Below are 16,892 nucleotides of genomic sequence, written 5' to 3'. Positions count from 1 at the left end.
TATCCAGTTGCTTGGAAATGTCAATTTACAAGGGGACATGAGTCACTAACAATTGTACTTGAAGCGGTCGCGTCTCATGACTTGTGGATATGACATGCATTCTTTGGAGTCGCTGATTCACGTAACGATATTAATGTGTTATATGAATCTCCCATATTCAACAATGTCTTGCAAGAAAATACTCCTGAGATTAATTTCACGATGAACGACACTGCATATACGAAGGGTTATTATCTAACAGATGGAATATATCCAGAGTAGACTACTTTCGTTGAGGCTTTTCCTTGCCCGGAGGATCCCAAGAGGAAGTTGTTTAAGGAAAGACAAGAGTCTGCAAGAAAAGATGTCGAACGGACATTTGGGGTGCTCCAATCTCGATGGGCGATTGTCAGAGGTCCAGCTCGTTATTGGTATAGGAACAAGTTAAAACAAATCATGTTAGCATGCATTATTTTGCATAACATGATTGTTGAGGATGAGGGAGCTCACGTGACAAATTGGTACAATGATGAAGGTGATGAACCCGCACAACCTATCCATGGCTTTAATCGAGGATTTCAAGATTATCTTCGGACAAATTCTGAGCTACATGACACTTAAGTTCATCACCAACTTCGCGCCGACTTAGTTGAGCATATTTGGGGGCGGTACAATAATAATCTGTGAATTAATATTTCATATGTTATTTTTAATTTCATTATAGTATGATTTATTCTAAGTTATTGTTGTATTTCAATTTTATAATTACATGCCAATTTTAAATAAATTTTGTTTTCCCAACTTTGTAATTTTAACCTTTTATTAATTATCATAAGACACACCCACTTTTTAATATTATTTTTTAAAAATAGAAAAATTATTATTTTAAAAGTAAGATTATTATTAAAAATAATAATAATAATTTTAATATTTTAAAATATTTTTAAAATATATTTATTTAATATATATAATTTTAAGATGATTGAGTGGATGATGGGACCCATAAATAATTATTGTTAATGTTAATAAGAATGTGGGTGAAAGAAGTATAGTATTATAATGAGTATATGTGGCAGTGGACTCCATGCTCTTTAATCAGGTGGAAGGTGTTATAACGCCCTTGCATTGTGGATGCTCTTATAAGATGTCTAGAGGACATGCGAGCAAAGAAAAAGGATGTATTACTAAAGATGTGTTTAGAGGCCTTAAGTATTGGATTTTGAAGGCGGTAGCATTTGACATAGTAGTAATTCAACATTGGCAACACGAAAATCAGTTGGTAAAATGTATGAAATTTGTCACGAAAAAGAGAGTAATCATTTGGATCGGGAAGAAGTAAAAAAAAATTGAATTTACTAATAAAAATCTAAGTCAATCTAAGGCTAATAAAAACCTAAGATAGCAATTTGTCCCTTTTGTAGCAAGTTGATAATGGATGGCTAAATATCATACTCGCCTCCTTCACAATCACCCTTTGATAACACACACAAAGCTCACTCCATGATGAATAAAAAGGTAAAACATAATTATTGAAATACATTATATAGATAAATTGTAAATGTACTTGTAATATCTAAAAGTACAAAGAGCTAGATCATATTTTGATATTTTTATGGTCATTCTTTACATTACAAGAGACTTTTTTAAAAACAAATTTAGATAATATAAAAGGGTGCAAAAAAAAACTCCTCCAATATAGGATCCTACATTACAAGTATTTTCGCACACAAACTTATGATCACAAAGTCACGTGATAACAACTTTAGATAATATTTAAGTATATAATTCAAGTCATATTTTTTATGTCAATTGACATTATTAATATTATAGATAATGTTTTGTTGCCTATAGTTGCTCCTTTTAGTTTAAGTGATAGTTGTTGATGGACAAATCCTCTTATTGTGATTTTTATCAAAACAAATAGGGCATTGCATTATCTCAATACTAATTCTAGAATATATATCTAGTAGGATTCCTTCCTCTCTTAATTAATTATTCACGTTTATATCGATCTTTATCTTAGGCATCTTTGTTAATGGGGGCATATATATGAATTATTAATGTTTTTTGTTGTAAATCTCTCTCCATGTCTTGATTAAGCATCGAATTAATCCTAAACCTCTCCGGATTGCAAAAGATTATCCACGACAGAATAGAATATCATTGTATCTTTTCCACAACTGAGACCAAATTTGCGTTAATTATCAAAATTCTTCATGCATATGCTCATTGATAATAAAAATGATGAAACAAAAGAGGAACAAAAAAGGTACAGCAACGACGAGCATCTTGTAATGACGGAGACGACGACCAATGAATTACGAAGACAGCATGCATGTTTGTTCGATCGATCGGAACAGTTCCATATTATCACCACCTTCTATATATATAGCTTCGTTAATTCGCCATTAACAGGGGGTGTTCGCTTTGCACTTGAGGGCTCCTGAGAAACGAGTCAGCCGCCCTGCCCAGCTCCCTGGCCTCGCCTTGATGTAGTCGATCTTGGAATACTTGTGTGAGACTTCATGGCCTGTCTGCCGGAAGGTTGCTCCGTTCATGAACAGGTCTCTGTCCGATCGCCAGTTCCAGCTGTTGTACTCGGCTTCCGTTCCGTAATCCCTGTGTGTCACCTGTAATCGACATCGATCATCGATGGATCCAAAAATGTCAGAGGACAGAGGTGTATGTATCTATGTATGTATGCATAAGCTTGATTAATCATGCACCTCCTTAGCGGCTTGATTTGGTGGGCCGATAAATCGGTTGCCTTGGCTGACGATGGTGGGGTGCTGGCTGCCGCCGATGGCGTACATGAGCCAGTGGGTGTAGTCGTTGTTGACGACGTGGAAGAAGCCGAACCGGCACCTGGGCATCCGCTGCACCAGCCCTCTGCCGAAGTGGTTGTAGGCGACGGTGACCTGCATTTTGGCGTCCTCGGAGTAGGCGTCGCTGGCGCCCAAAAGGATCACCTGATGGAGATGAAGCAGGGAATTAGTGACGGACAGCGGTGGTTTTTTATGTATCGATTAATTAGCTAGCTGGGACTGGGTTACGTACGTCGTTGTGGCGGGTGAGGTGGCAGTTGGAGATGGTGATGGCGGTGGAGCCTTGGATGGCGTCGATGAGGCCGTCGGCGCAGTTGGACAGGGAGAGGTGGTCGACCCAGACGTGGGAAGCGCCGAAGATGCTGACGCCGTCGCCGTCGCTGCGGGTGCGGATGCCCCAGTGCGTCTCGGAGTCGCGGATGTTGCCGCCGGAGGCGGGCTGGATGTCGTGGATGTGGAGGTTGTGGATGATGACGTGCTCGACGAACTGGACGGTGAGGGAGGCGCCGTAGGCGATGTGCACGTTGGCGCCGCGGCCGTCGATGGTCTTGTAGCTGTTGATCATCAGCTCCTGCTTGAGGCGGATGACCATGTCGTGGGCGAAGACGATCCAGAGCGGGGCGTCGCGGGTGGCCCCGTAGCGGAGCGTGCCGGGACGAGGCTCCAGCAGATCATCGTCGGAGGGGTCGGTCACCACGTAGAAGTCGCCGTGCAGCCCGCCGATGGCGTTGTGCCCGAACCCCTTGGCGCACGTCGCCAGCCTCTTGCGGTGGTTCATCCAGTCCTTCCGGCACCTCCAGCACCGGTCGATCGGGTTGGTGGCGAAGCAGCCCTTCGTCTCCGCGCGGTGCGCCAGCCCTCTCCTCGTGCTATTGTCGCTGCAACTCACAATTTCCTCAAATTCATTTCCCAAATTAACAAACTAAGAATCAAATCAACAAAATCATCGATCGATCGGAGTTATTACGAAAGGTGGGCGGAGTTGAAGTGATTGACGACTGTGCTGGGGTCGGGTACGTAGGCGTTGAGCGTGTTATTGCGTGCCTCTGCTGCCTTCTTCTGCCAGTAATCGTCGAAGACGGCGATGTGGGCACTCGACAAGGCAGCGGTAGCTAGGAAGAGGAGGCAGAAGAAGGAGTATTTAATACCCAACTCCATTTTTATTTGGATATATGGAGAGAATAATTATTGCACTTCTCGCCTCCTCGTTCCCTCGCCAAGGTACTTGGTGTATGAGGGGATCAGTCAGATCCTGCTCAGCACCGTGAACGCACGAGAGAAGAAGACGAGAGGGGACTCCTTTTAAAGGGGTTCCAGGGAACTGGGAAGAGAGGGTGACCGTAGAAAATCGTGTGAAATATATCCAGACGATAAGCGAAGGCGACAAAGTCAACGACCCAGAGCCGCCGGTTTTTACGGACGACTCCATAGAAATCGCATGCAGATCAGTGGATCGTTTTTTAGGTTTTGTTTATTTTAGAAACATTTTTTTTAAATATATAAAATTTTTAAAATGTTAAAATAATACTTAGGATTCATTTGAATTTAGAAGTTGATCTTAAAAGTCTTTTTTTTTAGATTAAAAAAAAACAATTAGAATTGACTTTTTAATATATTTTTTAGAAATTAAAATAACTAATTTTTAGTCGCAGTCCTAAAATATTTATAAAATAAGAGTAATATATCAATAAACAAATGTGTTATGACAACCTAAAAAATTAATATTATCAATCTCTAATATTTCATACTTTCTTTCTTCAATATCTTTGTTTTGAAAAAAAAAATATTACGTAAATTCTAAGCATGTGTAATTTCTAAAGATTAAATTCTAGACAAGTGTGATAAGCCTTTAACAGTAATATGGTTAAACAATAGATGAAATCCTAGAGATAAAAAATCTCTTAATATGAAATGTTCAAGTTTATTGAGATACTAAATAAGGCTAAAGTCTAAATGATATATTTAAAATCTTAATTATTCTATATATTATATTCAAGATGGATGTTTGCTTAGACTTAGATGTTCGAATAGAGTCTTTGAAGCTTAGTTTAAATGCTTACTTGGTGGACCTTTTTATACTAATGCTTGAGTTTGATCCTCCTCCATCGCATACTAATGCAAGGTTTTGTCCATTTAGGCGAGAGATGAAGATCTTTAAGTAGTGCCTGATTTCTATCATTTAAATCAAGTAGAGATCAATAATTTATTTGTTTGTGTTGAAATTTCATTGAGTTGCGTTTGCACAATAAATCACCCAGAAAGATGTCATTTATTCACCCACATTCTCCTCTAATCGACCCATATTGGATACTACCAAAAATAATAATAATAAGTATGACGATCCAAGTGACGATCACTATGATCTAGAGACATTTTTAGACTTTATGATCAAGGTGACTCTCTTGGACAGTAAATAGATATAGAGATGATCCCTTCTCCGTAATAGTCAACTATAACTTCTCAATTTATCTCCTTATAAATGATCATAGGATCAACTCGAAATTGTTGAAATTGCGGATTCTACTTTTTGCTGAAGAGATATAGAGACGGTCCCTTGTTTGCCAATTTCTCATTAGAAGCATGCCATAGAATTGCCCCATTAGAAGCATGCCATAGAATTGCCCCAATAGTCATTCTCAGAAAGGATTGATAAAAATTTAATGAAAACATATAATTTGATCTGAAAATTACACATGGAAAAAAGTGACCTCTATTATAACTAAATTTGAAGCATATGGGCATATATATATGGACATCTAACAAGTAATTAGCATAAGAACATCTCAACATATAGACATGTATGCCATTTCCATTGATCACGCAGGAGGATCAAAAAATTGTCACAGTTTGTATACCAATGACTCTTTCTTACCGACAGTCATCACAATCATATATCTTGTCTGTGAAACAACCACTAAAATCCTAAAAAGCAAAAAAAAATGATGTAAACAACTCTAAAAGACTAAAAGATAATAGGGCTAATCTAGCCTTGTTATTTGAGCTTTTATTTGAGCATTATAAACTATTAGCTAAAGAGGTCTATTACAACCTGATAAATTTCAAGATGACAATACCTGATCAACGCTATCCAACTACATTTACAGCTACAAATTTGGTATGACATTATCCTTTAGTTAACTCACTCTTTTTGAAGTCTCAGGTACATGTTAGCTACAAACTCCACAAAAGCACGAAAACCGCCTCTTCCTTACCTTCTCTCATACCCAGACACCGTCAGGTATATATGTTCCATCACCTGGTCATATACTAACACCTGTGAATGGCATAGAGAGAAAATGCATTGAAATAGAAAAACACCATGCTACATACAGCTCATTTCCTTCAAATTGGCTAAGTGGCAATCCAGATATGGTGAAGTAAGAGGCTAGATCCACATTCAAGTCGTCGTACATGCTCAAGAACGGATGCTTCTGGCACCACAATAGCACAAGATCAGGAGGAAGGTATAGTTTAAGTCCTCTACCGTTTCTAAGAAAATCTATGCACCAGCATGTCACTTACCAAAAGAGCCTTTCCAGATTTTCTATCTTTTGGATTTTTCTGTAAACTGAAAAGAAACATTCATCTAGATGTCACATATACTTGATTCAGATAACCAGTTTGCAGTGATATACATTGCCTTCGAAGAGCCATGCTAACTAGAAGTTTATCATAATTTAGCTAAATGGACTTTATGGTTCTCACAGGAACCGGCAGAATTGCTTTACTACTAAATAATGGTGTAACATGGTTGATTCTAGTTTTGATGTAGTTGTTTTCTTTCTGTTCCATCTTCTACCTTCTCTTTTATCTGTATATTTTTTCCCTTCTTACTATAACCAGCAACCAGATTAAACTGCAGGTACAACTTTTTTGGTTGTTAAAAACGGTATTGTGAAAAGAATAAGAGTTTAGATTTCCATTAAAAATAATTCTAAGACTGAGAATTAATGTCCTAATAATAACTGCATTCATATTTCCTTCTATTCTTTTTGTTGTTGTTGTTGTTTGTCTCTTTCCCAAACTCTTTATTCTGCATTGTCTTCTTTTCTCCTTAAATGTTGCGTACCATATTCCAGTGGTTCACTGGTTGCTACACATGTTATAAGAAGTTTTTTTTTTTAAATTCATTCAGCATATATGCATTTGACAATGAACATGTTATTAAGTTGTGACTCTTGAAGAAATACAAAACCAAATAATGTTTGTCCTCTTCATTTTTTGCATTTTAGATGCCCGGTACTAATTTATTTAGAAATTTAGAGACATTTTTAGGATAAATGTGAAACATACTTACCATTCACTTATGAATGAGCAGAACTCCTCTGAGAATTGGTCTGGAGATGCACATGGTGATGGCTGTTCAACTATTTTATCCAAAAGCTCATAGTAACTATCACAAGGTGGATATGGAAACCAGCCTGTGGCACATTCCAACATTACCAGTCCAAAGCTCCAAATGTCACTCAAGTACCCATGTCTTTGTGAAGCTATTCGTTCCGGCTAACACCAATAAATAGCAAGCAAAAGAGGAAAATGAGATTGGGGTTAGAAAATTGTATCACCATACTGGGAAGAATTCTGTGGAAGGAACATAAACAGAAGTTCGGGTGAATACTCACAGACATGTAATTGTAGGTGCCAATTAATGTATCTCTCTGTCCAGAAGAGCTAGCTATTATAGCACTAACCCCAAAATCAGATATCTTAACCTCCCCTCTGTGATTAATTAGAATGTTTGATGGTTTTAAATCTCGATGAATAATGTGTTTGTCATGGTGCAAATAAATCAATCCACGAAGAACCTAGAAGAATATAGGAAAACTTTTAATCAAACAAAAGAGATTAGAGTATTCTATGTACTAATACCAAAACCATGACTCATGCACTGATCCTGCATGATTGTTGAACCTACTAAACACTGGCCTGCTTACAGATAGCAGCAAGGTATGGCTCTGGAATAGTTTTCACAAGCTTCAAGAAATCACCAAGTGAGCCTCCATCCATGTACTCCAAGACTATGGAGATGACACCATTGTAATAAAAGCACTGGTAGAATACAACTACATAATGGCACTGAGTTGACAGGTTTATCCTGAGTTCCTGAGCAATCAGTCTGCGTACACTGTCTTGAATGTTCAATTCGATAACCTGAATTTTGACATCTACATAAGCAACAGCCAAGAAAGAATAAAATGGATAAAAAAATATTTCCAGTAGCAACAGGAATATTAAGGGTTTCAGTATGTTTAATTCTGATACAAGTGCCAGAAAGCAAGGGACTGTGCAAACTAGAGAAATGAAGAGTATCACACAATGTATCTTTGTTATATGAAATGGTAGTTTCATCTCACAGAAGAATTTTGCTAGACAGCATCTTGAAACCTACTCAGTTAATAAGTAAAAGGTCTTGATAGGAATTTGATTCTCCAGCTCTTACACCATCAGTGATTTAGACTAGGCTCATTAATTAATTTTCTTCCATTTTTGCAACAGCTTCAGAACTTCTACCATGTACTTTTTAGACAGACAACAGCAAAGACTATAGATAAAAAGTATAAGGTTTATTTTACTTGGTGACACACTTCAGTAAGAAATACATTGATTTATAGTATTCATTTTTATGTTCTATGTTATCATTCAAAGAAAATGCATATGGTTTATGGCAAAAACAATGAAGTTGCAGAAACTGAACAGAGAATATAACTTCCCATGTACTTTACCTTGAGAGCAAAAAATTGGCCAGACCATTTATGGCGAACTAGTTGAACAATTCCACCATTACCTTTCCCAATCACTTTAACTGCATCTAGGTCATCTAGAATCAGACTACCTGCAGGCTTTATAAGAGGTTGCTGTTGACAATTAACAAAAGACAATTCAGTAAGAACTCATAATGATATTAGTAGAACAAGTCTGGTAAGCCTGCCAATGACAAGGACTGAGAGAGAATACTACAACTAAAGGTACCAATACCAATGTCATTAGCAAAAAAAAAAATGACATCTGGAGATGAACCACTCTAGTGTGCATTTTATAATTATTATCTAATAACAATACTGAATTAATAAAAAAACTGAATGTGTGAATAATTATTTGAATGAGTTTAACACAAAGGGAGCATATATATATTATATATATATATATATAAGAAGCATAGGATATAAGGGAAGGAGCAGGTAGGATTAATTGAAAATATCTACCATATCATTGTTGCAATAATGATACTCAAACAAGTAAAACCCTTCCATGCAGATGCTGAACAATCTATATAAAGAATGTAAGAACCACAACCCAAGCATAACCAAAATAATACAAATCTTCTCCACTTTGTTGCACTTTGACTTTCTGGTTCCAAGAGTTCTAGGAATTGTCAAGTAGTTCAAACTTGGTGATTCCGAGATGTGGATTATTCCTGGAGTAGAATTTCGACTATTAGAAAGAATAGGTTTTTTGCCATGTTACTATTCTTAATTTATCTAATTGTATATTTACCTACTATTAAGTTAGTTGGTTGTTTTGGTGTCTATAAACACAAAAGTTGATTCTCTTTAAATATACAATAAAAATATTTTTCCCTTAACTTAGTATCAAAACCTCTTCGGCTCTATCAACACAACCACCTTCCACAACCACCCTCCCCTTTGTTCCCCTTCCCTATTCATCATAACAATGAGATGCTCATATCCCTATGTAGAGGATCTAATGTCCACTAACAATGAATTCTTTTTCAAGCGGTCACACCCACCTTGGGCACTCCCGCCCCCACCTTCACTGAAGAAGAAGGCACTACTTAAGGTCCATTCCCCCATTCACCCTCTCTCGCTATTATCACATTGCTTTGGTTGTTAGATCCTCTTAATTGGCCACACCACCACCTTCATGTGGTAAGGTATCATGAAACATTGGTTCCTAAGGCTCACTACACAAGCTATCACAACTAGCGAACCCATCGCTGCTACTATACATGAATCCGTAGCACAAGAGCAACCACCTTCCACCACGAAAGATGACTCTATCTTCATGAGACTTGACTGACAGCATAAATCCTGTGACCAAATCTACTTCATAAACAAAGTCAAAACAATGAGAAAAAAAAGTTCTAAAGTTATAATTTATCTCTTGTTACTTTCCTATCCATGATGGCATCCTCCCCTACCAACGATCCTAAGAGTGCTATTGGAACAAACATAGACTCAAAGACTCTAATTATCTCCTATGGGTTCAAGCATTTAAAATTTTTATTGGCTCTTATAAGAAGGACAGGCTGCTAACTTTGCCACCTCTAGATGAAAAAGAAGTCAACTTTTCAATATAGTAAAGCACAATTTTATTGATCTGACATAGCTTCTCAATAATATAATAGTATAGAATAATAGCCTCATCCACAATATTTCTCATTGAATCTCAATAAATATTGGATTTTCTTCAGAAGATGTACTCTCATGAGAAAAATGTTGTCAAAATATTTTTAATTTAAAACAAGATGACTGTTCAATATAGGAGTATTTTGCAGCACTCTATGGAAAGTAGGATGAATTAGCTATGTATGCAAAATTTTGAAGTACCAATATGAAGAATTTCAAGTAGCAAGATTCTTGTCTAGACTAGATGATTCTTATAGTATAGTTCGTTTGCAATGACTTGTAGATGTGTGTATACCATCCTTATCAATCTCGGTGAAGCCAAGGCAATGCCCTCCCCTGTCGTGGCCAACTGCAGCTTCTTGATTTACCTCCTTACAGATGGTCGTGGGGCCGCTGGGGTGGCGGATTCCACCTTTTGTTGAAGTGTATACCATCCTTATCAAACACCTTGGCAAACAAGTCCTTACAACCCTAGCATGCATCAAAATAACTTCAATACCCAAAAACTACGGACTGTGGGACAAAGATGTAGTGGAGGACAAGGACATGGACACAAACGATCTACATATCCTCCTTGTGTTCATTGTGGTTGCATCAACCCCCTATTAGACCGTTGATAGGACCAGTTTGGACGGCCACCCATTGTAAAGGCAGCTAAATAAATCATAATAGTACCATCAGCTTTGTTGAATATAAACGATTCTAAGATTTACTCCAGAACTTCTATCTATCAAATTTTATTGTAACTACCTCTGGCTTTATAGTAAAATTTGAAACTGGGTGATTCTTAGATTCTGGCACATTTTCGTGTATGCAAATAACTTTTATCTTTCTAATTTACCACCCATTTCTATTACAAATGGTCCTCACATTCCAAAGTTTCTCCTAAATTTATCATTGATTGGATAGATATTTAACATTCAGACACTTTTTCTATCACCCCCATCTAGTATTACTAACATGTTCCACATGTTTATAAAAAGATCAACAACCTAACCACAAAATGAGAATTTGTTTGTTATATACCATGTACTCTTAGTTCCCTTGCCAATATAAGCATTACCGAAGGATAATTTCTTCTTTATAATGACCAAATAAAAAATTTGACAAAGTCAAAATTACAGGCGTTACTACTTCATACAAATAAGAAAATTTAGACAGACAGCCTATTGATCAAGCATTTTGACTTAACAAAGGACCATCGTTTAGTTAAAATCTAACAATTGCCTAGTCGAATTCATTAGCCCAATGGTCTCTGCAAGTCCGTACATAATTAGGCAAGAAAAGAATATCTATTTATTTTTTCTCAAAGATTTTTTCATTAAGATGTAAATCAATTATATGCGAACATGAAGGAGGACCAATCACAAGTAATTGGAAATGATCGTGATACGTATTTTCAGCTGAAAGTAGGGCATCGGATCCTAGCTTAGTAACTCACTCAGTCTTCACCCCTAAGTGAAAAAAAAATGACGTTTTTTGAAGTAAAATTAAAAAAAAATTAACAAAAAAACAAATCAAAAGTACCAAACACCAAAAAGAGAGACAGAGAGAGAGAGATTCTTCTTCTAAGTAAGCTACATGCATACCCCCTCTTCTTTGCCGTCAGGGACGATCCGAAGCCCATCCTTGTTCACGAGAAGATCGCCATCCTTAAAAGTCCCGCTCTGCGTCCTGCAATCGCCGAGCAGAAAGCTTTCGAAACAGTCCAACGAAAGGAAATGGGAAGAGGTGAAGAGGAAACGGCAAGAGATGGATACAAGAACTGGCTGATGGAGGCCTCGTGGCTAGGTAAAGCGAGCCTGAGGTTGGGTTTGAAGCCTCCCCTCCTCATCCGGAAGCACTTGCCGCGGCGCTGCTTCGCTTTCCCCCTCCGCTCTCGGTCGCTCGCTCGCTCGCTCGCTGATCTCTCCTTGCCTTCCTCTTCGATCCAAAATGTTGAGAGGGAAGTGGAGCCGACGCGGAGAGTACAAAGGCGTCGACGATGGCGATGGAAGAGGGAGGGCGACACCACTCCGGCGGCTGCATTGCCCGGAAACCACGGTTCTTATGTAAATGGACAGGGTTACCGCGGTTGGTTCGCTGACTTGACCTTGTGGGAAGACTTCCCAATTTAAAATTGACCTAATTAATACTTTTTTAGAAAAGAAAAGAAAAGAAAAATCTCCCTCCAAAAAAATATTATTAAATAATTTATCTTTTTTTATTTTAAATAAAAAAATGCTTATAAAAAATTCTAAAATTATCTTTCTTTTTTAATTTTCACTTAATTGAAATTTAGTGTGTAATTAAACAGAGCGTATTAATTAATCTGTTGGAAAAAAAAGTTTAAGTATGTGAATTTAGGAAATGGGATGAATCGCACGAGTCAACTGGTAGGAATTTATCTGTCGATCTTGCATCACGTGATGCTTCATTTCACACGATGCCATGTTTTATTTAAATAAAATATTTTTCAAATTAAAATATTTTATTATCAGTTGAAAATAAACTAGTCTTGGTTCTCCATCACTTAATTGAAATAAACAAAGTCAATCAGCTAGATCAATTAGATTGGTCGAGTAAGCTAAGATGGGTCAAACAAACCTATTGAGTTGGGTAAGCGAGGTTAATTGAGTCTAACAACTCTTCAGCAAAAGATAGAATTTGTCATCATAGCAATCCCACACGGTCGGTCCCATAATCATGTGAGAAGATAAATCGAGAAGCTGCAGCTAGCTACTATGGAGGAGGATGTTACCTCAACTTCGTCGAGATTTGACTCTTACCCACTTCAGCAAGTCTGTCTCGTAGTAATCAATTCAACCATGTCCCGAAGGCGAGTCTAACAAGTCAATTGGATTGAACAGGTTGACTGGTTAAGTTGGACAAGTTAAATGAACCAAAAGTTGGTTGAGCCCCATCAAGTCAGTCAAGTCAATTGGACTTACGGTTTAATCAGTCTAATCAAGCCAATGGTTTATCATTTAAGATGGATCATTCGTCCTCGAGCATAGCTGAGTTGATTACGACGGAGCAGAGTTGCAGAGGAGAGCAAGGATTCGAATCTCGGCGAAGCCGAGACAATACCCCTCTTCTGTCGTAGCCAACTGCAGTTCCGTCCTCTTCACAGATGGTCATGTAGATTACCTGTTGTTGCGTGCCACGACTGCAGTTGCTCTCAATTTACCGGAAAGTCCCTCAGTTTCCACGAGCCAAATCCTCAGATCTGGTGGTGTTCCTCTTCTCTCCGGCAACCCTCTGTTCTCCTCTGATCTCTCCGGCTTCTAGACTTGGACGCAACCACGCACACAGCGCAGTTTTAGCTTCGTTCACTCACCACACAGTGAGATGAACTCACCTCAGCCTCACTCTGATGATCGCTCACTCTCGCCCTCTCTGCAGAGGGCTTTCCTCTCCCTATTAAATAGGGAGAGGTCGTGATCTCCATCGAGCACTCCGGGGGAGCATAGCGAGGTGGTCGTGCGTGGTGGACAGCGGTTACCAAAACCGCCGGCGGTTACCGAAACCGCCGGCGGTTACCGAAACCGCCGGTAACTGCTCGTCTGCTAACAGGTCATGGGACTGCTGGGGTGGCCGATACGACCTTTTGCATAAGAAAAAAAAATGGATCATTCAATTTCATACATGTCTTCCAATTTATATTGATTAATCCAAATAGACAAATAAGTTAGTTGATTTCAATTCGTCAATCATTCTAAGCTAACCAATAGTCTAGGAAAGTAGATGAATTATGTCAAGTGATTTGGGACGTGGGTCAACTAGTGTGTAAATAAATTGAACGTTCATGAACAAATTTGGTATTTGACTTAATAAGAACTTATTTATGTTCAAATTTGGTATTTGAATATGCATATATTAAATAAATAAATTTATATTATCAAGCACAATAAATAATCAAACAAATTTAAATTGAGAGTTCGATAATATCTAATCAAACAAGTTCCAACCAAACTTAAAAAGTTTAAACTCACAAAAAAAAAATCAAATCAACTAAATTTGGATATCATAAAATTTGAATAAAATTTGAATATCATAAAATTTAACTCAACGTGACTCGTTTAAATCTTAGGGCCAACTAAAATGCTAACCTACCTCATCTTGATTAGCTTAATTACTCAACTAACCTAACCTAGATCGTCAAGATAGTCTTACTTTTGACCATTCTTAATTACTTTTGATCGTGGCAAGTGATAGGTGGGTGCTCTCATTTGAATTTTACTAGATTTTTTTCCTTGTCACGATCGAGACCGTTTGAAACAAAACCTAGATACATTTCAGGAATAAAATTTTCAACCCCAAAATGTCAATAGTCAAATTCATCATTATACAACTTTCTCTAATTTTACATGATAAAAAAAAAAGGTTTTCACACAAGCAACAATGCTTCAACAATAATTTGCTTGGCTCGTTAATTCAACTAGGTTTGTAAAATAAGAATTTATTTAGTGTGCACTAAAATAATTTAATTTAACAACTAAACTTAGAGGTGATTTGGTATGAGGTATGATTTAATTTAATGACTAAGCAAGTTGGTATTAGAACCTAAGCTTCCATATTAGAACTTGTATCACATCAAATACCAACCTACAATTACTATCAAGCAAGGCACTAAGTATATGAAGAAGAATCAACATTCCTGAGCAACAGAAAAATTAAATTGCATAGCAGAAGAGTTAAATTGCATGGATGACACAACACCACACATCCTCCTTTCTTCGATAAAATCAACTTTGGATGTTGAAAGATAAGAAAGGAGATTGTTCATATTGGATTTTGATGTGTGGATGATAACGATGAAAAGATACATAGCTCCTATGAATGATCATGGAAATCCATTTAAAGAAGGGAGTAGGCAAAGAAACACGAGAAAAAAAATTAAAACAAATGAACAGGCTTAAGAAATCTAAAAAAATTGGATTGCCCGAGGAGGAATTGAGAAAATTTAGTGAGTTCACATACGAAAAGGACTTAGTAATAAATTTTCATGAGAAAGTCTTTGCAAGTTTCGCAAGCTCTCCTTGTTGAAATGGGTGAAACCAAGGAGCCACGACTTGAGAAGAAAGACGAAGTGCATAAGTGATTAAGATGGTTCATCCTTTTTTGAATCCTTAAATGATGAAACTTTAACCACTTCCCCTAGCGAAGCCACCGCAAGAACGCACGAGGAGGAAAATTCAAAACTTCATGGCTTTCGACATCAAATTGTGAAGCTAAAGTAAAGAAAGATATCATATGTCATATAAAAGACTGGACTAATGCTCAATTTATTAATTTAATGCACAATCTATTCATACAATTAGATGAGTTTAAACAAAATGAATTAAGAATAACTAACGTTAAGGCGAATTCCTTTCCCACATTTAATAGATATGATAATTCTGAAATTAAATATTTAGAATTACAAAATTAACCAATGACTCCAAATATTTAAATATAATATTAGAGAAATAATGGTCAACTCAAACTTGTCACATTGTAATTACAAGGTCTTTATACTTTCCTTTCATAGGGTTCCACATAAATCAAAGGATTAGATAGCTTATTCGACATGGAATGTCATTAGGAAAATTAGCCTAGAGACCTAATTAAGGAAATCATGAAAGTAAGAAGGTAGTGAAGGCATAGATTACACCTAATTGATCGTAGGGCCAAACTTGTTATGAGTGCTAAAATGTATAATATCATCCTTTCAGATTGAGTTAGAGTGTGCCAATGAATTGTTGGGATAACAATCAAAGTTCTATATTGAAAATATATGAAAAAAATTCTAGGGTTATAAGATGAAAATATCTCATTAGTACGAGGTCTTTTGGGTAATGCCCAAAAATAAAACTATGAGGTGTGGGCTCAAAATGGACAATATCGTACCATTGTGGAGATATATATGGATTCCATCGGATCTAATAGTGGTATCAGAATGGGTCCATGTGGTGGACTTCTAATAAGGGGTCAGTTAGGACCGTTAAGGGGGCGGATCCGTTGGGATCCGTACTAATAAGGGGTCAGTTAGGACCGTTAAGGGGGCGGATTCGTTGGGATCCGTACCAATAAGGGGTCTGTTGGGACCGTTAAGGGGGCAGGTCTGTTTGGATCTGTACCAATAAGGGGTCAATAAGGGATCCGTTGGGACCATTAAGGAGGCAGGTCCGTTGGGATCTATACCAATAAGGGGTCTATGACCGTTAAAGAGAGGCTCCCAGTGGTCCTTTTTTTGAGGAGTAGATTGTTGGGATAACAATCAAAGTCCTATATTAGAAATATATGGAAAAGATCCTGGGGTTATAAGATGAAAAATATCTCATTAGTACGAAGTCTTTTGGGTAATGCCCAAAAATAAAACCGTGAGGGCGTGGGTCCAAAGTGGACAATATCGTATCGTTGTGGAGATATATATGGATTCCATCGGATCTAACATGAATAAGGAAAGAATTATTAATTATAGTTATTAAACAAAACATTGAATCATGATTGAAATTGTATTTTATCAAAGGCATCGCTTTCTACTTTTGGGAACTCGTTGAGGAACGAGGTGTACCCCGAGGTATGGTTGAGTTAGTTGTTGCATAGTATATTTGCTATGGTGGGCAAGGGTCGAATCTCAGCGGAGCCGAGGCAATGCCCTCTCCGTAGTGACCAATTGTAGCTTCTCGATTTACCTCTTCACAGATGGTCATGGAGCTGACCGTGTGAGGCTACGTGGTAGCACTACAAGAATTCA

General features: G+C 37.5%; 2 protein-coding genes across 3 annotated transcripts; both read right to left on the bottom strand.

The window, feature by feature from the left end:
• Positions 1 to 2,387: 2,387 nt before the first annotated feature.
• LOC141830788 (pectate lyase-like) lies at positions 2,388 to 3,962 on the bottom strand. Its single transcript, XM_074718213.1, has 4 exons — positions 3,772 to 3,962; positions 3,037 to 3,682; positions 2,706 to 2,948; positions 2,388 to 2,609 (listed from the first exon to the last, which is right to left on the bottom strand). The coding sequence occupies exons 1-4, from the start codon at positions 3,960 to 3,962 to the stop codon at positions 2,388 to 2,390; spliced, it is 1,302 nt and encodes a 433-aa protein (XP_074574314.1).
• A 1,844-nt stretch (positions 3,963 to 5,806) lies between these two features.
• Positions 5,807 to 12,100, bottom strand: LOC141830792 (mitogen-activated protein kinase kinase SIPKK-like). Of its 2 annotated transcripts, none has more exons than XM_074718214.1 (9): positions 11,932 to 12,100; positions 11,761 to 11,845; positions 8,528 to 8,659; positions 7,731 to 7,955; positions 7,427 to 7,609; positions 7,102 to 7,307; positions 6,327 to 6,372; positions 6,135 to 6,235; positions 5,807 to 6,078 (listed from the first exon to the last, which is right to left on the bottom strand). In XM_074718214.1, exons 1-9 carry the CDS (start codon positions 12,003 to 12,005, stop codon positions 6,072 to 6,074), a joined length of 1,059 nt encoding a protein of 352 aa, XP_074574315.1. In that variant the 5' UTR covers positions 12,006 to 12,100; the 3' UTR covers positions 5,807 to 6,071. The 2 variants fall into 2 exon arrangements, with proteins under 2 accessions (XP_074574315.1, XP_074574316.1); XM_074718215.1 differs by having other exon boundaries at positions 5,807 to 6,060.
• Between the last annotated feature and the right edge of the window lie 4,792 nt (positions 12,101 to 16,892).

This window comes from Curcuma longa, chromosome 6 (assembly GCF_044706935.1).
Source record: "Curcuma longa cultivar G26 ecotype Majalengka, Jawa Barat chromosome 6, ITB_CL_G26_1.1, whole genome shotgun sequence".
Taxonomy (NCBI): domain Eukaryota; kingdom Viridiplantae; phylum Streptophyta; class Magnoliopsida; order Zingiberales; family Zingiberaceae; genus Curcuma; species Curcuma longa.
This window is presented reverse-complemented; position numbering and strand designations above follow the sequence as displayed.